Source organism: Coregonus lavaretus (genome assembly GCF_964263955.1).
Source record: "Coregonus lavaretus genome assembly, contig: SUPER_35_unloc_5, whole genome shotgun sequence".
NCBI classification, from domain to species: Eukaryota; Metazoa; Chordata; class Actinopteri; order Salmoniformes; family Salmonidae; genus Coregonus; species Coregonus lavaretus.
In genome coordinates this window covers 445,942-469,108 of record NW_028167177.1, presented here as the reverse complement: position 1 = coordinate 469,108, position 23,167 = coordinate 445,942, and the positions used below count along the sequence as shown (strand labels likewise).

The 23,167-nt window shown below is 43.7% G+C and overlaps 2 protein-coding genes across 2 annotated transcripts; both read right to left on the bottom strand.

The window, feature by feature from the left end:
* Nucleotides 1–1,682: 1,682 nt before the first annotated feature.
* Nucleotides 1,683–4,270, bottom strand: LOC311110397 (uncharacterized protein). The gene is made up of 2 exons (XM_084188946.1): nucleotides 4,155–4,270; nucleotides 1,683–2,703 (listed from the first exon to the last, which is right to left on the bottom strand). Exon 2 carries the CDS (start codon nucleotides 2,602–2,604, stop codon nucleotides 1,759–1,761), a length of 846 nt encoding a protein of 281 aa, XP_084045072.1. The 5' UTR covers nucleotides 2,605–2,703; nucleotides 4,155–4,270; the 3' UTR covers nucleotides 1,683–1,758.
* On the bottom strand, nucleotides 2,964–8,210 carry LOC311110391 (uncharacterized protein). Its single transcript, XM_084188937.1, has 6 exons — nucleotides 7,727–8,210; nucleotides 7,238–7,368; nucleotides 6,889–7,053; nucleotides 4,737–4,901; nucleotides 4,506–4,617; nucleotides 2,964–4,276 (listed from the first exon to the last, which is right to left on the bottom strand). The coding sequence occupies exons 1-6, from the start codon at nucleotides 7,989–7,991 to the stop codon at nucleotides 3,420–3,422; spliced, it is 1,695 nt and encodes a 564-aa protein (XP_084045063.1). The 5' UTR covers nucleotides 7,992–8,210; the 3' UTR covers nucleotides 2,964–3,419.
* Between the last annotated feature and the right edge of the window lie 14,957 nt (nucleotides 8,211–23,167).

Sequence of the window (23,167 nt, the reverse complement as noted above, 5' to 3'; positions counted from 1 at the left end):
GGATAGTCCTGAATGAATCCTGAATAATGATGAGTGAGAAAGTTACAGACGCACAAGTATCATACCCCCAAGACATTCTAACCTCTCACCATTACAAATTACAGGGGAGGTTAGCATATTTCTGTGTCTGTAAATTTCTCATCATTCATTACTCACAATTCATTCAGGACTATCCGTAATCATGGTAGCATACACATTAATGTAGAAGTGTTTAGAAACATTCTTATTTATTCTTATTTACAATAAAAGTGACTCCAAAATGACACAATACATTATTTACCATTAATTTCTATTGGGCCCAAAATAATCTGAAACACAACCAAAACAAACAGCAAATGCATCCAACAAGTTTGTAGAGTAACCAGCTTGATGTAATCATTGCATGTTAGGAATATGGGACCAAATACAAAACTTTTGACTACTTTAGTACACATAAGTGAATTTGTCCCAATACTTTTGTTCCCCTAAAATGGGGGGACTATGTGCAAAAAGTGCTGTAATTTCTAAACGGTTCACTCGATATGGATGAAAATAGCCTCAAATTAAAGCTGACAGTCTGCACTTTAACCTCATAGTCATTGTATAATTTACAATCCCAAAGTGCTGGAGTACAGAGCCAAACGACAACAAAAATGTGTCACTGTCTCAATAATTACGGAGGGCACTGTATTTCGAAGCAGTCTCACGAGCCAAACCCTTTATTGATAGGCTTGGATACTTGGCGAACGCACTTCGCAGGACCAAAAAAAAATTCCTTCATTTAAGGGAAGGGAGGCTATAGGCTTGGTTTTTAATCGAATTAAACCAAATGGAAAAAAAAAAAGTGTTTTAAAAGTTTATTAATACAAGGGTTACCGGCACAAAAAGCACATCTCTTCTCTTGTTCCATGAGCATTAGGGCACTCTGCGTCACGGCTGGATAGGTTGCACTTCCGTTCACAAAATCCATGCCATTACCAAGCGAGTTACAACAAAGACCTGCTTTTCACTGGTCTTAAATGTCTCGATATGCGCTGCATGAAATTGACACGTTTGCGCACGTTTTCAAGGACACCTTTAATATTGCCACCCCCCACCTCAGAGCTAGTGAGCTGATATTAGACAGGTAAATTGCAGAACATGGCGCATGGGGTCGAAAACGCCCGTTTTTACATGCTGAAACTGCAAACTAACGTGTGCTTGCCCTGCCATAACGCCAGCCGAAAATAGAGCCCCAAATCTCCTGTGATCAGTATCAATCAAGCTGAGAGCAGACTTGTTTAGAAATAACAGTGTGTTAGCAAGAATAGAATCCAAACTAATGACTTCATTCCATCTACATCACCTCAGAAATGAAAATATTCAACTGTCCTTGTTCTAGCCTAGGTTTACACTCTCTCTCAAAACAGGTATTTACACAAGCCTGTTTCAAATGACAAATTAACAAAATGAGGGGTACATGGTTAATTGTCCTCTTACCCAGTGGTGAAGTGGTGCATCAAAATATGAAGAAATAATAGATTATCAACATTTTAAGTTAAACATTCTGATCTGTTCCATCAGCCTTACTAATTGATATGGCATATACCTCCACTACACTACTTTGATACGCATCGTGGGGTTTAAGAAGTGAGTATACGCAATGTTCACTGAAAAATAAGTGGGTATATGGCGTATACCCTCCACTACACCACTGCTCTTACTCCAGGACACTTCACAACTACAATGTCAGCTAAAGAATGGTTCCCAGATATCCAGTGTACATCTCAAGCCACACTGCTACGATTTCTCTCCATTGTGGACACTCCTATGTCTGATGAGGCTACTCCGGAAGGAGAAGCTCTTGTAACATAGTTTGCACTTGAAGGGCCTCTCCTTGGTGTGAACGGTCTGGTGCTCCTTCACATAGTTCGCCTCAGCGAAGCGCTTCCCACACGTGGAGCAGGAGTACAACTTGTCGGCGTCCGTCCTAACGCTCGGCCTCCCACATTGTGACCCACTGACACCTGAGGAGGTAGAAGCAGGAGCCACCACCCTCAGGTGGTTAGTGTTTGAGCTCCCTCCTTGACCTCTAGCCATTGTTTGGGTGTTGTTGGGATTGTATGCTGTGTTATAGGCTTGGTACCTCTCATGGTGAACGCCCATCCTGACCCTGTCTGCATTTGTGGGGTTACCATGAGATAGCTGAGGAACGCTAGACCCAGGTACGGGCCCAGGCCTTCTCTGAACCCATTCACCAGGCATTAGACGAGATCCCGAAGGAGAAGACAGACGTCCTGTTAGACTACCACCAGGGGAGTCTCCCACCTCTCTCTGTGAAGGCTGAAGCCCAGGGTGACTTCCTCTGTTCAACATAGATACTGTGGTGTTTGTATCATAGGAACAGGAGGGTCTATCTCTTTCAGCCCCAGGCCCTGCTCCATCCCTGCACTGAGCCTGTGAAGAGAAGGTTCTGGACTTCAGACTGGATCCCTGACTGGAGCCTCTGTCTCGCTGATGACCACCAGGACTGAGGTTGTTCAGTCCACCTGTCCACTGGTTGTGTTCTGTGTGGTGGAGTCTCTGTCCCTCGAGGTTCGGTCCTTCTTCCGACTCTGGAAGGAAGAGCGATGGCTCCTGATCCATGGTTCTGATCCGGGGCCAGGGTTTGTGACCAGCCGCCTCAGAGGTCCAGTATTTCCAGCCAGCTACACCGGATATCAGCAGGTCCTCATGGACTGCAGACTGTAAACACAAATTGTACAGAAGAGCATATAAAGGTTTATATAAGAAACTCTTTGCTGTACACATAGAAACATGACATGATAAGTCAAGCCCATCTCTAACACTGTGATTCAAGTACCTAACAATATGGAGCCATTGGAGGTTATTATAAAAATGTCCATTATGTGTTGATTCAAGAATGAAGTATAATGTTTTGGTTCCACTGAGATAAGGGAAACTCAGTCCCTGCAAGGATACAAAAATAACCAAGTCAGTCAGCACAGAGTCAATTTTGTATTTCATTTCAACAAAATGGTCAAACACTCATATAACGTGAAGTTAAATCTGGTACCTTCACTTTGATAGAATGAATTTTTAAATACTTTAAAGTAAAAATGTAATAAGACACTATCATTATTTCACTACAAACCACAGTATGAAAAAACAGGACAAGGTTCTCACTTTTCATCAGTGAAGCATTTTTACAGACACCATCACACCAACCATCACCATATCATCTACTCTGCCTCATCATACTCATTCTTTCCTCAGTTCATCTCATCCAGTTCCCTACTACATCCAAAACTAACAGAATTAACTATAAACAAACTAACTAGTACTACATTACATTATAAGGGGGCTTTGTGCATTTTCTGCTGGTGTATCCTGAGGTAGCTCCTCTCTAAGAACCTCTTCCCGCAGTGCGCACAGGCGAATGGCGTCTCTCCCTTGTGGACCTACAGATGCATCTTCAGCTGGTCCTGGTGGGAGAACCTCTTCTCACACTTGGGGCAGCTGAAGGGATTCTCCCCTGTGTGGACTCTCTGGTGCCTTTTCAGGTTGGATGTGTCTGAGAAACTGGCCCGGGATAGGTGGCACCCAAATAATTTCTCCCCTGTGTGCATCCTCTGGTGGGGCCTCTGGTGGCCCCCCACCTGTTTGGGGAAACTGAAGGCTTTCCCACAGAACGAACACGGGAAGTGCTTCTTTTTGCCACCGGATCTACTGATAGCGTTACTACTACTGTCATTTGTCAATGGGCTTGTGTAGCCATTTAGTGTTGAGGCATTGGCATTGTCTGATGTCTGGTTTAACCTTAGGAGAGTGTGAGGAGGACGAATGCCAGGGAGAGTCTGTGTTGTCACAGGGTCCATGTTCCAGTTGATAGATCCTATAGAAGGCAGGCTGAAGGCAGCACCTGTTAGGGGGTTAACCTGAGGCGCCATCAGTCTCTCTGAATCACAACTATAGGAGCAGGACGGAGCATCGCTAGCCGAGTCTGTGTCTGTTCTCTCCCGCCGCATACGTACACCTCCCCGTCCCCGCGGACCAAATCTATGCATCGCCCTGGTCTCAGCCAGTCTGTTGTCATGGAGTTCAGTTGTTGTTTTGTGTTCGACTGTCTGTTTCTGGTTGTGGTTAACAGTGTTGTTCCCCAGCCCAGAGTTGAAGACGCTGTCCCATCCACTGACCTCCACTATGTCACCTCTGGTTGTGGCCTGCTCAGTGATGTCGTCCCCTGGGCCCTTGGCTGCACCCGTCTGGTAATCCAAGATGGCCGCCCAGTCTCCTCTGTTAGCCTCCAGCCAACCACCTGCAAGAAGAGGAAACTATACTTTACAAACATGGTAGAGAAAACTCTACATTATAAGGTTTTTTTGGTCAAATACCTGGTCAAGTTCATACATTATAACATTTGTTTTTAGTATGTAAACATAAGTTGTATTGATTTCATGAATGAAGAAGAAAACTGTAGCCAGGCGCATCACTATTCCCATTGAAGATCTATTACTGTATGTAGGCTATATGTATTTCTCCCTTACCTTGCTCCCCCATCTTTAGTCCACTCAGCAGGTCAATGCTCTCTGGTCCATCTTCTATTGTCTCCTCTTTGACCAGTAGCAGATCAGGCTTCCCATCCTCCATGTCTACTGACTGTAAGAGATACAGAGTGAGAGGATGTTGGATCAAGAAATCTGATATGAGCACCCTGCTATGGAGCATCTTCTGATTGGACAATGAGGGATTAATCAAGACCTGGCCCCTATCCGTACCTCAGTAAGACTGTGTGTGGTCCTGTGCTGCTCAGCTGGTTCCTCTGTGGGTTCAGGAGGAGGTGTAGTCTGGTTGTCCTCCATGACCATAGTCCCCTCAGGGTTCTCCAGACCCTCCTCACACCCCTCCTCCTTTACCAGCAGCACCTCTGGATCCTCCTCCTCCTGGAAGAGACAGGTGATACAGATTACACAGACATACACTCCCTCAGGTACGTACACACGCAGAGAGATAATAAACACTATAAACATGGAGTGTTTACCCATCCCCACTACGTTTGAGTCCTATACTGTAGTTACAGAATGTATTCATTGTTGTTAAACCCATCATGGTGGACATAAATATGTTGTTGTGGGTAAATATGAGTCAGCTATGGTAAGTCAAGTCATCATCAGACAAACCTGACAAAACTATTTTGACGTGTACAGTAGGTGTTTGTTAGTGTGTGGTTATGTGTAGGTATATTTACTAAGTGTATATTGATTATAAAGCGCTGTCGTGTTTATGCAGAATAGGGTGAGATCAGATGTGATGTATATTAAAGAGAGTCTCAATGAAAAGTCCCATTTTGTGTTTATTAAACATAAACAAGTTTTAAATACACCATTAAAAAACACATACGTCTCAACTAAAGAGACCTTGATAAACTGCATTCATTTTCTCATTAAAGTAGTATAAAATAGGCATTTGTGAACATCATTATATCCTACACAGTACAAACACAATATGTTACAGACTTTTTAGGCTTATATATGCCTTTTATATCACACAATGTCTGGATGCAATATTCTACCCAGGAATATTCAACACTGAAATCTGTTACTCTCGTTATTCCAAATGCATCTTTGGATGAAAATTAACCTTTGTCTTTAAAGGAAGACTCAGCGTTATGACGTTTCCACAAGCAGCACCGCAGATATTGCGATGAGCGAGATGCAAGTCTTTGCTCTCACCTAGTCACAAAGAGTATTTGCGCATGTGCACAGCTGTGGGACCAAAACCGCAGAGAAGTTTAGCCTCTCGCTTCAATGCTCTAAGTTGTTGTGGAAATTGCCCCACTACTGCCGTTTACTTTGTGCGTCTACTGAGTCTCCCTTTAATGCAGGGTTTGATCTAAACATCAGAAGCTATCGAGTGGAATAGTTACTTTCTATGTTATAGAGTGGAATGGTTTTTCTGCTGGTGTATCCTGAGGTAGCTCCTCTCTGAGAACCTCTTCCCGCAGTGCGTACAGGCGAACGGCCTCTCTCCCGTGTGGACCTTCAGGTGCGTCTTCAGCTGGTGCTGGCGGGAGAACTTCTTCTCACATTGGGGGCAACTGTAGGGTTTCTCCCCTGTGTGGACCTTCTGGTGCCTCTTCAGGCTGCAGGCCTGAGCGAAGCGCATGTGACACTGGGGGCAGCTGAATGGTTTCTCCCCTGTGTGGACCCTCTGGTGGATCTCCACCTTCTGGGGGCAGCTGAAGCCTTTGTTACAGAACATGCAGAGGAACCGTTTCTCTTTACTATTGCCTGATGTGGCTCCTCCTCCCTGAGCCTGGGCTCTAGCCTTGTCGTTTGAGTTCAATACCTGATCGAAAAGGACGCTGCTGTGTGAATCGGAAGGCCCCATCGACGTGGACTCTGGGTCGTGATCCCTGAACGTGTGTAAAAGGGAGTGGGTGGCGACATTTGGATTTGTCTCTAAGCTTTCCCTGTAATCTAAGAAATCTCTGCCCTGTGAGTGTCTGTCTCCTAGGTGACTATCTGCATTCCATGTGGGACAAACATCACCCTCCACTTTCACAGTCACCTCATCTACAATCAGACCCTCCCCTTTCTTATCTAAGCACCCTTCAGAGTATACACTACTACTGTACTGGTTCCAGTCCCCTCTAGACAGATCAGTTTGTGTCTCTAAACCCAAGGATATGTTGCCAGGGTCCATCTCTGTAGCGTAAGAACAAGATGGATCATCACCATCACCATCCTCACAGGAATGAACCGTCCTCTGGTGAAATACTGGTAAATACTTTGAGCTGGGAGCAGGACGACAGCCCAGTCTCCCCAGGCCCAGTCTCTCTGGGTCTGATCTGTGGTCAGATCCTGTGTGTACAGTTAAAGTCTTGGTGTCTGTCTCTGACTTGAGGACGGTGTTCGGCGTTCCACTGACCTCCGTGAAGCTGCATTGGGTCCTGGGCTGCACTGGGGTGGTGGTGGGCTCCTCCGTGGCTACAGGGGGCGCTCCAGTCTGGATGTTTCTGCTGTGCCGTGGGTCCTCCTCTCCTTCAGACCTCTCCTGCTTGACCCCTGGAACTGCAGCCTCTGCATCTGCAGACTGACACAAGGAGAGAGGAGATTATTACCAGTACTTCGTAGGGAAGTCTCACAAGCTCCCCTATGGCAGATACATGAGGATATACTGTACATGTAAGCAAGGGCATAGCTGAGGGGAGCCTTACTGAAATAAAAGGGACACATTTGATTTACAAAGTAACTGTCATTCTTTATGCAACACTAACCTCTATCACAATAACGTGCTGGGTTGAGGTTCCACTCCCCTCATCAACAGTGATTGGCTGGTCATCTCTCCATGCATTGTGTACCGCTGGCTTCACAAAGCTCCTTTGGCCTCCAGTGAGATGTCCTTCACCTGAGATTGGGGGAAAAGTGGTGGTTAGGTTAGATTCTGTAAATGCTCAAGGCTATATTGTAAACTATTGTCACTGTCGACAATTGACAAGGATGTAATGTAACACCTCTCATAACTTCTTGATATACTATTTGTTGATTATGTTCCATGCATCACATTGTTTTAATTTAGTAAATAATAAGAAATGCAGTAAATCAAGAATCTGGTTAGAATATGATTGTGTCTTTGCACATTATAGCTAAATAATTAGGGGAATTATTGCATACTATCCCAAAAAATTCCAAGTCCCAATTCTGTGTGCAGAGGGGAACGGGGCGACAGGCCGCTAAGTGTCCGCCTTCTGCTAAATGTACTGTACCTCTTGCCATTCCTCTGTATCGGACACTACTGGGACGACTGGCGAGGACGCGCTCTCGCGTAGTCCTCTCTGCGCGCTCCCGTGCAACCTTCAGTTCCAGTAGTTTCTTCCGCAATACCCTGTTTTCTTTCTGGCTTTGAGTTATTTCCAAACGAAAAACTGCATAGTCGTCGTCTACGAGTTTACAGATTTCTGCCACGGCTGAATTCGCTAGCACCTCCATGATGGAGGCTATTTGAGTGTGAAAAACCATACAGTTAGCCATTGTTAGCAGCTAGCAAGCGTTACCTAGATAACATCTATCAACCAAGTCCAGTCTCTAACGCGAATTAAACACTACATGGGGTAAGTATGTGACGCTGTGCAGTTAAATTAGTCATATTTTGTAGTTCCAGGGTGTTAATAAAGGTTTCAATAACAACAATAAAAACGCTAACTTGGAAATTATTCGTGGTCACGTCTTTGTGTGATTTTCCGGTAGACTAGACGCTGTGTTGCGTATTGCTGCCTGTCACAGGTCGGAGTGTGAATTGCACATTTTGTCAGAAAAAAATGAGTTAAAAGCACCACCATCTAACCCTACACATATACACCACTATACCCAAAAAAACAACCACCCCTATCCTACTACTTTAGCCCTACCAGATCATACTCCAGGAGAACAGCCTGGGAGGATGGAACCTATTCCCTTTAAACCCCCTGTAGATCTTATGCGCTACAATCTTACACCCAAAATTGTATCTGCTGCTGCCACTACCACATCTATTTTCTGGGATTTATGCTCCATCAGTGTAGTACAATTAACCATAGCAATAAACGCAAGAAATCCTACCTTACTAAAGCTCATCCTCTCTGGATCTCTCTCTTCAGGCCTACTCACTGGGGGGCTCCAGTCGAATCACTCACCTTTGGGCTATGCTCTACTCTCCACTGCCTCAGCATAGGAAACGTTCTGCCCCACTCAAACTCTGGCAATCTCAACCTGTCTCTCTCTCACAGGGCTCTTCGGATCCCCAGCTGCATGTTGCCCCCACAGTTGACACACAGTGCTTTCTCTATCCCAACTTTACACTCTCTCTGACTATGCCCTCCTGCACATTTCTCACATCGTGGAATCTCCCTTCTACACACTGCTGCAACATGTCCGAATCCTTGGCACCTAAAGCTCCGTAGCGGTTTCGGAACATAGGCCCTAACAGAATATCAAATATAACGTAACTTTATGACTATAACTACTGTACCCTGAAGGAGTGAAACGAGGTATAACATACTATGGTAAAATCCAATGATGGCCAAAGATATCCACCCGTCATGGAAGCCCCACCTTCCACAGGTGATAAGCGTGAGGCTTGGATCCATTACTTCAATTTGATACCGCTCTTCACCGAGCCCAGTAACGGGCGGTGCTGGGACAAACGGATGTCATACCTCGGTTCCCTCCTTCAGGGAACAGCAGTTATAGTCATAACATTACGTTTCCTTTCAGTCAGTCAACTTTCAGTCCCCTGTCCCACAGTAAGCAAGCTGTGGGCTGAACTGGGAGCAATGACATCCAAGCCATAAAACCTCACAAAAGTGTGTGGTGATGCCCAACTCGCCACAGCACAAATATCGTCCTACAGTCAAACCTTTAAACAACACCCAAGATGGCGCCAGACTCCTGGTGGAGTTGACGTGTACACCGCTACAGTAGGTAATCCTTGCCCCTTGCTGCTATATGCCAGGGAGACAGCCTCCAAAATCCAGTGGGAGAGACGCTGCTTAGAGAGCTGGTTAGGTACCTCCTGTGGTGAATGCCCATCCTGACCCTGTCTGTATTGGTGTGGTAACCATGAGGTAGCTGAGGAAGGCTAGACCCAGGTCCAGGCCCAAGCTTTCTATGAACCCTTTCACTAGGCATTAAACAAGATCCTGAAGGAGAAGACAGACTTGCTGATAGACTACCACCGGGGGGGTCTCCCACCAATCTCTGTGAAGGCTGAAGCCCAGGGGACCTGCTCTGTTCATCATGGATACTGTGGTGTTTGTATCATAGGAACAGGAGGGTCTATCTCTATCAGCCCCAGGCCCTGCTTCATCCCTGCACTGAGACTGTGAAGAGAAGGGTCTGGGCTGCAGACTGGATCCCTGACTGGAGCCTCTGTCTCTCTGATGACCACCAGGACTGAGGTTGTTCAGTCCCCCTGTCCACTGGTTGTGTTCTGTGTGGTGGGGGAGTCTCTGTCCCTCATTGGTTGGTCCTGGTTCCGACTCTGGAAGGAACAGCGACGGCTCCTGATCCAGGGTTCTGATCTAGGGTCAGGGTTTGTGACCAGCCACTTCAGAGGTCCAGTCTCTCCAGCAACACCGGACATCAGCAGGACTGCAGACTGTAAACACAAATTGAACAGAAACGCATAACGTTTTATATAAGAAACTCTTTGCAGTACACACATAAACATGACATGATATTATAAAATATTAACCACAGTTAAGTCCCATCTCTAACACTGAACAATATGGAGCCATTGGAGGTTATAAAGACTTTCCATATGTGTTGATTCAAGAATTAAGTATGTTTTGGTTCGACTGAGATAAGGGGAACTCAGTTCCTGCAATGATACAAAAATAACCAAGTCAAACAGCACAGAGTCAATTTTGTATTTAATTTCTACAAATTGGTCATACAGTACTTTTATCACAAAACATGTGACAAGTAGAACTTCTCTCACTATGGTAACACTTTACCTTTTCTGTAAATCTGGTATCCTCACTTTGATAAAATGAATTTTAGAATACTTTGGAAAAAGGTTCAACATTACATTACAAACAGCTTCACTACTTTATGTCAAGAAAACATAAATTAAGGTACTATCATTATATGACTATTAAACACCAGTATCAACCTAAAGGGACAAAGTTTGTCACTCTTCATTAGTGAAGCAGTTTTACAGTGTGTTTGTCTACAAGGCTGAAGAAAAAGGTAACTCCTTATTAAATTCAGTTTTAGTCTTAATTTTCAAGCTGTTGGCTGTAGGCTACGTCCTTTCTCAACACACAATAAATGTAATTCTACATTTCAAAGGAGGAAAAAACATGTGAGATTCGAACTCTTGCCACAATCTGCGACAATTACATGGAGCTAGGCACTCCACATAGAGAGCAATTTGACCAGTCCGTTAAATACACTTGTAGTTGTTTTGATTATCAGTATGTGCTGTTGTACTTCTCTTAAGGACGCTTCCGTGAACAAGTTTTGGAACACGTCCATCTACGTCGATGATTTTAATTGGCTGATAGGGAATTTGTTACAGGAAATAATCACGACCACCTGGTGAGGTTGTCATAGGGCTAAATGTGCAAGGTTATGCAATGGGAACAGCTAGCATGTAGCTTTTGATCACGTGCCACTACATTAACGATTTGAATGGGCTGATGCTTAAACTTAACCTTGAACTTAAACTTTTTCTAATGTTCGCAAGTATGGTCCCGGAGTGTTTACCCATTCCCACTACGTTTGCGTCCTATACTGTCGTTACATAATTGTTGTTAAACCCATCATGGTGGACATAAATATGATGTTGTGGGTAAATGAGTAATCTATAATAAGTCCAAAATCCTCAGACAAACCTGACTAAAATATTTTGACGTGTACAGTAGGTGTTTGTTAGTGTGTTACATCGGTAGGTATATTAAGGCTTAGATTCAATACGATCCATCGTTAACCGGCTATAGCCGACACCTGCATAGCTGTTTTGGCGGTGGAATTGCGTTGGTGCTGTCAAATCGGTGACCAGCTGCTCTTGTGATCATTGTCACGAAGCCACACCCGTCCCACTCGCGTTAGAAGTTCAGAATGATAAAGTGTATAGAAATAGTGAGGCTCAAATTGAAAATCATTAAACAAAATAATGAGTATTTCTATCAGTCTAATCGAGGTGTAGATTACATCTCAAATTCCAGTGTTCGAACTTGTAAAGGAGGCTGCATGGGATTTCTCTTAATGCGACTCCGTGCAGCCAAAGGCAATGTCCGCTTTAGGTATAATGCCTGGAGCAGCTTGAGGATTTGATAGTGCTTCCTCCAGTTCCACCTCCGGCACAGTCAAAACATCAGCTATGCCGATGTTGGCTAAAGTGGATCTCATTGAATCGGGCCCTTAGTAGGTTGTATTGGTTATAAAGCTCTGTCGGTGTATGCAGAATAGGGTGAGATCAGATGTAATGAATACTAAAGAGTCACAATGAAAGTCTTAGAATGAAAAGTCCCATTTTGTGTTTATTAAACATAAACCAGGTTTAAATACACCATCTGAAAACCACACATACACATGTCAACAACAAATCGGCATGAACTTGATAACCTGCATTCATTTTCTCATTAAAAGGTTGTGGGAAAAAAAGAGTTGTTCAGTTGAAGTCATGAAATAGGCATTTGTGATCATCATAATGGCATTTGTGAATATAATATATCCTACACAGTACCAACACAATATGTAACAGACTTTTGGGCTTATATACAGTTGGGAAAAATAGTATTTAGTCAGCCACCAATTGTGCAAGTTCTCCCACTTAAAAAGATGAGAGGCCTGTAATTTTCATCATAGGTACACGTCAACTATGACAGACAAAATGAGAATTTTTTTCTCCAGAAAATCACATTGTAGGATTTTAAATGAATTTATTTGCAAATTATGGTGGAAAATAAGTATTTGGTCAATAACAAAAGTTTCTCAATACTTTGTTAAATACACTTTGTTGGCAATGACACAGGTCAAACGTTTTCTGTAAGTCTTCACAAGGTTTTCACACACTGTTGCTGGTATTTTGGCCCATTCCCCCATGCAGATCTCCTCTAGAGCAGTGATGTTTTGGGGCTGTTGCTGGGCAACACAGACTTTCAACTCCCTCCAAAGATTTTCTATGGGGTTGAGATCTGGAGACTGGCTAGGCCACTCCAGGACCTTGAAATGCTTCTTACGAAGCCACTCCTTCGTTGCCCGGGCGGTGTGTTTGAGATCATTGTCATGCTGAAAGACCCAGCCACGTTTCATCTTCAATGCCCTTGCTGATGGAAGGAGGTTTTCACTCAAAATCTCACGATACATGGCCCCATTCATTCTTTCCTTTACACGGATCAGTCGTCCTGGTCCCTTTGCAGAAAAACAGCCCCAAAGCATGATGTTTCCACCCCCATGCTTCACAGTAGGTATGGTGTTCTTTGGATGCAACTCAGCATTCTTTGTCCTCCAAACACGACGAGTTGAGTTTTTACCAAAAAGTTCTATTTTGGTTTCATCTGACCATATGACATTCTCCCAATCCTCTTCTGGATCATCCAAATGCACTCTAGCAAACTTCAGACGGGCCTGGACATGTACTGGCTTAAGCAGGGGGACACGTCTGGCACTGCAGGATTTGAGTCCCTGGTGGCGTAGTGTGTTACTGATGGTAGGCTTTGTTACTTTGGTCCCAGCTCTCTGCAGGTCATTCACTAGGTCCCCCCGTGTGGTTCTGGGATTTTTGCTCACCGTTCTTGTGATCATTTTGACCCCACGGGGTGAGATCTTGCGTGGAGCCCCAGATCGAGGGAGATTATCAGTGGTCTTGTATGTCTTCCATTTCCTAATAATTGCTCCCACAGTTGATTTCTTCAAACCAAGCTGCTTACCTATTGCAGATTCAGTCTTCCCAGCCTGGTGCAGGTCTACAATTTTGTTTCTGGTGTCCTTTGACAGCTCTTTGGTCTTGGCCATAGTGGAGTTTGGAGTGTGACTGTTTGAGGTTGTTGACAGGTGTCTTTTATACTGATAAAAAGTTCAAACAGGTGCCATTAATACAGGTAACGAGTGGAGGACAGATGAGCCTCTTAAAGAAGAAGTTACAGGTCTGTGAGAGCCAGAAATGTTGCTTGTTTGTAGGTGACCAAATACTTATTTTCCACCATAATTTGCAAATAAATTCATAAAAAATCCTACAATGTGATTTTCTGGATTTTTTTTTCTCAATTTGTCTGTCATAGTTGACGTGTACCTATGATGAAAATTACAGGCCTCTCTCATCTTTTTAAGTGGGAGAACTTGCACAATTGGTGGCTGACTAAATACTTTTTCCCCCCACTGTACACCTTATATATCACACGATGTCTGGATGCAATATTCGACCCAGGAATATTCAACACTGAAATCTGTTAACCTTGTTATTCCAAATGCAACTGTGGATCTTTTCTGCTGACAACAATGAAATGTAATCTTTGTCTTAAATGCAGTGTTTGATCTAAACGTAAAAAGCTATAAAGTGGATTGTTGCTATTTTATAGAGTGGAATGTTTTTTCTGCTGGTGTATCCTGAGGTAGCTCCTCTCTGAGAACCTCTTCCTGCAGTGCGTACAGGCGAACAGCCTTTCTCCCGTGTGGACCTTCAGGTGCCTCTTCAGGCTGCCAGCTTGGGTGAAGCGAATGTGACACTGGGGGCAGCTGTAGGGTTTCTCCCCTGTGTGGACCCTCTGGTGCCTCTTCAGGTTGGACAACTGGGAAAAACTCAACCGGCAAAGATGGCAGCCTGAATGGTTTCTCCCCTGTGTGCATCCTCTGGTGGATCTCCAACTGTTTGGGGAAACTGAAGACTTTCCCACAAAACGAACATGGGAAGTACTTCTCTTTGCCACCGGACCTGCTGATAGGGTTACTACTACTGTCATTTGTCAATGGGCTTGTGTAACCATTTAGTGTTAGGGCACTGGCATTGTCTGAGGTCTGGTTTAACATTAGGATATTGTGAGGAGGATGAAGGCCAGGGAGTGTCTGTGTTGTCGCAGGGTCCATGTTCCAGTTGATAGATCCTATAGAAGGCAGGCTGAAGGCAGCACCTGTTAGGGGGTTAACCGGAGGTGCCATCAGTCTCTCTGAATCACAACTATAGGAGCAGGACGGAGCATCACTAGCTGAGTCTGTGTCCGTTCTCACCAGCCGCATTGGGACACCTGCAAATCTACGCCTCGCCCTGGTCTCAGCCAGTCTGTTGTCATGGAGACTAAGTTCGGATGTTGTTTTGTGTTCGACTGTCTGTTTCTGGTTGTGGTTAATAGTGTTGTTCCCCAGCCCAGAGTTGAGGGCGCTGTCCCATCCACGGACCTCCACTATGTCGCCTCTGGTCCTGGCCTGATCAGTGATGTTGTCCCCTGGGCCCTTGGCTACACCCGCCTGGGTCTGGGAATCCAAGATGTCCACCCAGTCTCCACTGTTAGCCTCCAGCCAATTACCTGCAGGAAGAGGTTAGAAAATAGACTTTACAAACATGGCAGAAAAAACTCTACATATGGAGGGGTTTTTTCTCAATCATTTTTTTGGGGTCAGGTTTATACATTGTGTTTTTAACATACATTTTATTGATTTCATTTTATGAATGAAGAAAAAACTATAGACAGGCGCATCACTATTCCTATTGAAGATCTATTTCTGTATGTGGGCTATATGTATGTCTCCCTTACCTTGCTCCCCCATCTTTAGTCCACTCAGCAGATCAATGCTCTCTGGTTCGTCCTCTATTGTCTCCTCTTTGACCAGCAGCAGATCAGGCTTCCCATCCTCCATGTCTACTGGCTGTAAGAGATACAGAGTGAGAGGATGTTGAATCAAGAAATTTGATATGAGCACCCTGCTATGGAGCATCTTCTGATTGGGCAATGAGGGATTGCTATGAGTACTATGCAAACATGTTAGTTGATTTGATTACTTTACACTCTTTAATGGCTTGATAATTCAAAGGCATGGTTAAACACTTAAGACAAAATTAATGAAGACCTGGGCCCATATCTACAAAGCGTCTCAGAGTAGGAGTGTTGATCTAGGATCTTTCCATATAATCTTATTCATTATGATCTAAAAGGCTAAACTGATCCTAGATCAGCACTCCTACTCTGAGATGCTTTGTGGATACGGGCCCTGACCTAATACCATACAGACAGTAGTTCACAGTGGGCTCACCTCAGTGAGATTGTGTGTGGTCCTGTGCTGCTCAGCTGGTTCCTCTGTGGGTTCAGGAGGAGGTGTAGTCTGGTTGTCCTCCACGACTATGGTCCCCTTAGGGTTCCCCAGACCCTCCTCACACCCCTCATCCTTCACCAGCAGCACCTCTGGACCCTCCTCCTCCTGGAAGAGACAGGTGATACAGATTACACAGACATACACTCCCTCAGTTATGTACACACACAGATAATAAACACACTTTCAACATGGAGTGTTTACCCATCCCCACTATGTTTGAGTCCTATACTGTAGTTACATATTGACTTCATTGTTAAACCCATCATGGTGGACATAAATATGATGTTGTCGGTAAATATGAGTCAGCTATGATAAGTCAAAAATCATCATCAGACAAACGTGACTAAACTATTTTAAGGTGTACAATAGGTGTTTGTTAGTGTGTGGGTATGTGTAGCTATATTTAGTGTATATTGGTTATAAAGCGCTGTCTGGTGTATGCAGAATGTGATGTATACTAAAGAGAGTCTCAATCATGTCTTAAACACAAAATGGGACATTTCATTCTATTAAACATAAACACGTTTTAAATACGCCATAAAAATCTGCATGAACATGATAAACTGCATTCATTTTCTCATTAAAAGTATCTTGGGAAAAAAATTAAGCAGTTCAATGGAAGTAATGAAACAGGCATTTGTGAACATCATATATCCTACTCAGTACAAACACAATATGTAACAGACTTTTTAGGCTTATACAGTGCCTTCAGAAAGTATTCATACCCCTCGACTTATTTCACATTTTGTTGTGTTACAGCCTGAATTCAAAATGGATTCAATAGATTTTTGTTTCTCATCCATCTAAGCACACTACCCATAATGACAAAGTGAAAACATGTTCTTCGACATTTTTGCAAATTTATTGAAAATGAAATATTCAATTTACATAAGTATTCACACCCCTGAGTCAATACTTTGTAGAAGCACCTTTGGCAGCGATTACAGCTGTGAGTCTTTCTGGGTCAGTCGCTAAGAGCTTTCCACACCTGGACTGTGCAATATTTGCCCAATATTCTTTTCAAAATTCTTCAAGCTCTGTCAAATTGGTTGTTGATCATTGCTAGACAAACATTTTCAGTTCTTGCCATAGATTTTCACTCAGGAACATTCACTGTCTTCTTGGTAAGCAACTCGTGTGTCAAATCAAATCAAATCAAGCTTTATTTATACAGCACATTTCAGACATGCAATACAATGTGCTTCACAGGAAAATACTAATAAAAACAATGAAAATAAAAACGTAAATATTTACTACTCAACAAACATAAGAGGATAAAAAACAAAAGAATAACAATAAAACTGAATGACTAAAAAGCACCCCAAGGAAAAGCAAAGGTGTGTTTTAAGATCTATTTAAAAAAGGTCCCCAGTTTCGGCCCCCCTCAGGTTCTATGGCAGGCGTTTCCAGAGGCTGGGGCCATAGTAACTAAAGGCTGCCTCTCCATGCCACTTGGTCCTAGGCTTTGGGATAGTTAAAAGGCCTGAGGGACCTACTGGGTACATAACTTCAAAGCATGTCTGACATGTATTGGGGTGCACAATCATGGATTGATTTAAAAACCAAGAGAAGAATCTTAAAATTAATTGTAAACCTCACAGGCAGCCAGTGCAGAAACCTTAAAACTGGTGTAATGTGTGCTCTCCATCTGGTCTTGGTCAGTACCCGTGCTGCAGCATTCTGTATGTTTTGCAGTTGACCAATGCCTTTCTTGGGTAGACCAGACAGGAGAGCAATACAGTAGTCAAGCCTGCTTGTAATAAAAGCATGGATGAGTCTCTCTGTATCAGCCTGAGAGAGAAATTACCACAACGTGGCAATGTTCCTCAGGTGGTAAAAAGCTAATGTCTGATTCAAAATTGAGTTCAGAATCTAATATTATGCCTAGGTTTTTTACCTGGTGTTTTATCTTTATTGAGTTAAAATGTGCGGCCAGATTCTCTCTTTGTGCTTTGGCTCCAACAATAAGTACCTCTGTCTTGTCTTGATTTAGCTGGAGGAAGTTGTGAGCCATCCAAGTATTTAAATCACTAATAATACAGTCTAATAATTTATCTGTGGAGCTAAAATCCTCTGGAGAGACAGAAATGTAAAGTTGTGTATCGTCTGCGTAGCAGTGAAAATCAATGCTGTTATCAAATCACACACGGTGTTGTTCTGTCCCTGCAGCTTAACAATGATGAGCTCATTAAGATGTGATGTAATGTCTGCCAAAATTGCAGCTGTTTGCATTTTTTTTCCATATCTTCCATAAATTCTGTAAACTGACTTGCCTTTTCACTCTTTTGCTCTGATCGGAAAGATTTGATCTCCTTCCGAATGACCCAAAAGCGCATCCAAAACCCTGCCTTTGCTGAGCCATCTGACATTGTTGTGCAGTAGTAAGTCATCATAGCTGGCATTAACTTCTGTCAGAAAGCCTCTTAGTAGACGATGCTGTAGGGATGATGATGCTCTCAAAAAGTTGATCAGTTTCATCACTGTTGTCATGACCTCAGCATACACTTCTCCCAGACTGGCACACAGGACAGATTGGTGGATGATGCAGTGGTAAGATGTCAGGTCAGGGTGGTCCTCTTTCAAACGTGCAACCAGTCCCCTCCCTCTTCCTATCATGGCTGGAGCTCCATCTGTGGTGATGGAGACCACCGACTTCAGATCTATCCCCCTTTTTGTCAGCATCCCTTTGATGGCCTCATGAATGTCCTCTCCTCATGTGTGTGCTTCAAGAGTTGTTTAACCCAACAGGTCTTCACAGAATTCATTTTTTGTTTTGTCATAAAATCTCACAAATACCAGAAGCTGGGCATTATCGGTGGCATCTGTTGATTCATCCACAGCTAAAGAAATGCATGGTGCATTCTGAATGGCTTCATCAAGATGTGAAATCACATCTTCAGCTAATATTTCAGTTCTTCTCATTGCTGTGGACTATGACAGTGGGATCTGTTTGATCTTTTCCTTCAGCTCATCTTGTTGTTTACCATCAAGCAAGGTCTCAGAAACTTCACTCATGCATTCTTTAACCATCTCTGCGTCAGTAAATGGCTTTTTGCGTTTTCCCAAAACCCAAGCTATTCTCAGTGAGCACTCCATTGCACGTTCTTGGGCTGTCAAGGGAATGCACAAGAACTTTGGTGGACCTCACATATTGATTTTTCTCGTTCTCACCTCTGTGTTTTGGGGATACGTTTGCTCGAAATGACTGTGTTTTGTGTCATTGTGGCGCTTCACATTGGCACTTTTCACGAGCGCTACAGACTCTGAGCATATCAGACACATTGGTTTTGAACTTAATGTGAGGCGAATGAATGTGTACTTGTCTGTCCACTCGTCTTTGAAAATGCAATTTTTGCTATCAACTTTTTTTTTCTTTGAACAAGCCATCCTCACATTCACAATGTCTATTGATGGACGTATTTCCGTGTGTGTCTGTCTGCTGCTTGCTCCCAGTCCCAACACAGTCTTTCACTGTCGAAGATATTTGCATATATTTATGCGATTGGATGAGACTAATTTGCATAAATGCACGCGATTGGATAGGACACGGCCCCAGGCTGGTGTTTCTTCACCACTGCTAGAGGCAGAGAGGCTGCGCTGGACTTGGGAAACGGCGACCGGTCGATCATGTTTGAAAGCTGTCTGAAATTAATGATTTACTGACTTCGATATCGTTTGGTGCTGTTCGGTCCGTATTGACCCTTTGCTGGGTCCGGATATGGACCGTGATCCACCATTTGAGTATGACTGCTTTAGTGCCTTGTTGCAAACAGGATGCATGTTTTGGAATATTTTTATTCTGTACAGGCTTACTTCTTTTGTCAATTAGGTTAGTATTGTGGATTAACTACAATGTTGTTGATCCATCCTCAGTTTTCTCCCATCACAGCCATTAAACTCTGTAACTGTTTTAAAGTCACCATTGGCCTCATGGTGAAATCCCTGAGCAGTTTCCTTGCTCTCCGGAAACTGAGTTAGGAAGGACGCATGTCTCTTTGTAGTGACTGGGTGTGTTGATACACCATTAAAAGTGTAATTAATAACTTCACAATGCTCAAAGGGATATTCAATGTCCGTTTTTGTTTCATCTACCAATAGGTGCCCTTCTTTACGAGGCATTGGATAACCTCCCTGGTCTTTGAGGTTGAATCTGTGTTTGAAATTCACTGATTGACTGACTGAGGGACCTTACAGATAATTATATGTGCGTGGTACAGAGATGAGGTAGTCATTCAAAAATCATGTTAAACACTATTATTGCACACAGAGTGAGTCCATGCAACTTATTATATGAGTTGTTCAGCACATTTTTACTCATGAACTTATTTACGCTTGCCATAACAAAGGGGTTGAATACTCATTGACTCAAGACATTTCAGCTTTTCATTTTTTATCATTTGTACAAATTTCAAAAAACATAATTCCACTTTGACATTATGTTTTCTGCAATGTGTACAGGCGAACGGCCTCTCTCCCCTGTGGACCTTCAGGTGCATGTTCAGCTGGTGCTGGCGGGCGAATCTCTTCTCACAATGGGTGCAGCTATATGATTTCTTCCCTGTGTGGACCCTCTGGTGGATCTCCACCTTATGGGGGCAGCTGAAGCCTTTGTTACAGAACATGCAGAGGAACCGTTTCGCTTTCCTATTGACTGATGTTGCTGCCCCTCCCTGCGACTTGGCCCGTTGGTCCTTTGAGTTCAATACCTGATCGAAAAGGACGTTTCAATCAGAAGAACCCATCGATGTGGACACTGGGTCGTGATCCCTGAACAAGTGTAAAGGAGAGTGGGTCGCAACATTTGCATTTGTCTCTAAGCTTTCCCTGTAATCTAAGAAATCTCTCCCCTGTGAGTGTCTGTCTCCTAGGTTACTATCTGCATTCCATGTGGGAGGAACGTCGCCCTCCACTTTCACAGTCACTTCATCTACGACCAGACCCTCCCCTTTCTTAGCTAGGCACCCTTCAGAGTATACACTACTACTGTACTGGTTCCAGTCCCCTTTAGACAGATCAGTCTGTGTCTCTAAACCCAAGGGCATGTTGCTAGGGTCCATCTCTGTAGCATAAGAACAAGACGGATCATCACCGCCAGTGTCTAACGCATCACTATCCCCACGGGAATTAACCGTCCTCTGGCGAAATACCGGTAAATATTCGGAGCAGTGTTTCGTTTAGAAATTTCTCAAAGCCAGAAAGAAAACAGGGCATTGCGGAGGAAACTACAGCTACTGGAACTGAAGGTGTCACGGGAGCGCACAGAGAGGACAACGAGAGATCGCGTCCTCGCCAGTCGTCCCAGTAGTGTCAAGATCCTCGACCGATACAGAGGAATGGCAAGAGGTACATTTTGCAGAAGGCCGAGTCTGTGGGTCAGGTCTAGAAGGAATGTCATACCGCTAATAGCAAAGTTGATTGATTTAATTAATTTACTGTTATCATACACAATTAAAAGAATAGGAGGTCAGCCCAGTAGCCCCAGCCTCTCTGGATCTGATCTGTGGTCAGACCCTGTGTGTAAGAGCCTTTGTGTTACAGTTAAAGTCTCGGTGTATGTCTCTGACTTGAGGACGGCGTTCGCCATTCCACTGACCTCCCTGATGCTGCGTCGGGTCCTGGCCTGGAGCATGGTGACGGTGGGGAGGTCCTCCATGGCTACAGGGGGCGCCACTCCAACCACTGCTCCAGTCTGGATGTCTCTGTTGTGTCTTGGGTCCTCTCCTTCAGTCCTCTCCTGCTTGACCCCAGGATCTGCAGCCTCTGCATCTGCAGACTGACACAAGAAGAGAGGAGGTTATTATTGGTACATGATTTGAATTGGATAACAATGTCGTAGGGAAGTCTCACAAGCTCCCCTATGGCAGATAAATAAGGATGTACATGTATGCAAATTAATAGCTGAGGGGAGCCTTTCTAAAAAATTAACTGGCAACATTTGATGTACTGTCATTTTTTATGTTACACTATGACACTAACCTCTATCACGATAACATGCTGGGTTGATGTTGCACTCCCCTCAACAGCAGCTATGGGTTGGTCATCTCTCCACGTGCTGTGTCCCGCTGGGTTCAAAAAGCTCCTGTGGCCTCCAGTGAGATGTCCTTCACCTAATAGAGTGATTGAGGGAAAAGGAGTGGTTAAGTAAGTACTGTCAATGATCAACGCTACATTGTACACTTTTGACACTGACTACAATTGGCAAGGATGTAATTTATTGATTGATTATGTTCCATGCATCATTCTTTTAATTGAGTATGATAACAGTAAATTAATTAAATCAATCAACTGTGCTATTAGCGGCATGACATCCCTTCTAGACCTGACCCACAGCCTCGGCCTTCTGCAAGATGTACCTCTTGCCATTCCTCTGTATCGGTCGAGGATCTTGACACTACTGGGACGACTGGCGAGGACGCGATCTCTCGTTGTCCTCTCTGCGCGCTCCCGTGACACCTTCAGTTCCAGTAGCTGTAGTTTCCTCCGCAATGCCCTGTTTTCTTTCTGGCTTTGAGAAATTTCTAAACGAAACACTGCATAGTCGTCGTCTACGAGTTTACAGATTTCTGCCACGGCTGAATTCGCTAGCACCTCCATGATGGAGGCTATTTGAGTGTGAAAAACCATATAGTTAGCCATTGTTAGGTAACATTAGCAGCTAGTTAGCGTTACCTAGATAACATCTATCAACCAAGTCCTGTCTCCAACGCGATTTAAAGACTGCATGGGATATGTATGCGATGTCGTGCAGTTTTGAGTTCGAGTGTTAATAAACGTCTAAATAACAACAAAAATACTAACGTGGAATTTGTTCTTGGACATTGTTTACTTACGTTTACAGAGAATGGATGTTATTGGTTGGCTCAAAGTGTGCGGCTAAATAAAAAGCTTATGCGCGCAGTACTTTGAAATACGGTATTACTTAATATGTTACACATCAAACCTATTCATGCACCTTTCCTTATTTGGATAAAGTCTGTCCTCCGTGAACCGGAAACCGATAAGTGGTTGAGGAGAAGTAAATTCGTTAGTGGACAAACGGAAGTGTCCTCCCCTCATTGATAGTCATCTGCTTTTGTTTTGTTGGTGGGGAAAAGCAATTTAAAAACAATATGCTACTTATGTTTATCTATAAAATGTCTTGCACTACTAACTTAATTATCACTTTACACATGTATTCTGTGATCCACCCGTAAACATTATTTGCCTCATGACCCGCGAATATGGAGAAGTAGTCTCATTTCATACAAGAGCATTTTCGTCCACATTGCCTCTCCTTGATTACCTTTGACCTTTTTCAAAAGGAGGCGAGAGAGGACGCAAAAGTTGCTCAAAACCAATTGAGAAAAGGCCATGATCAGTATATTTCAAGCTCAGAGCAGGCTTGTTTAGAAAATGTACCGTAAATGACCTAAAAAGAA

Excerpts from the sequence above, each read along its gene's own strand:
- LOC311110397 (XM_084188946.1), bottom strand. The coding sequence starts at position 2,604 with ATGGATCAGGAGCCATCGCTCTTCCTTCCAGAGTCGGAAGAAGGACCG.
- LOC311110391 (XM_084188937.1), bottom strand. The coding sequence starts at position 7,991 with ATGGCTAACTGTATGGTTTTTCACACTCAAATAGCCTCCATCATGGAG. Across the intron at positions 7,054-7,237 it reads AGCACGTTATTGTGATAGAG|TCTGCAGATGCAGAGGCTGC; the intron begins GTTAGTGTTGCA and ends TCCTTGTGTCAG. Across the intron at positions 4,618-4,736 it reads CCACACACAGTCTTACTGAG|TCAGTAGACATGGAGGATGG; the intron begins GTACGGATAGGG and ends TATCTCTTACAG.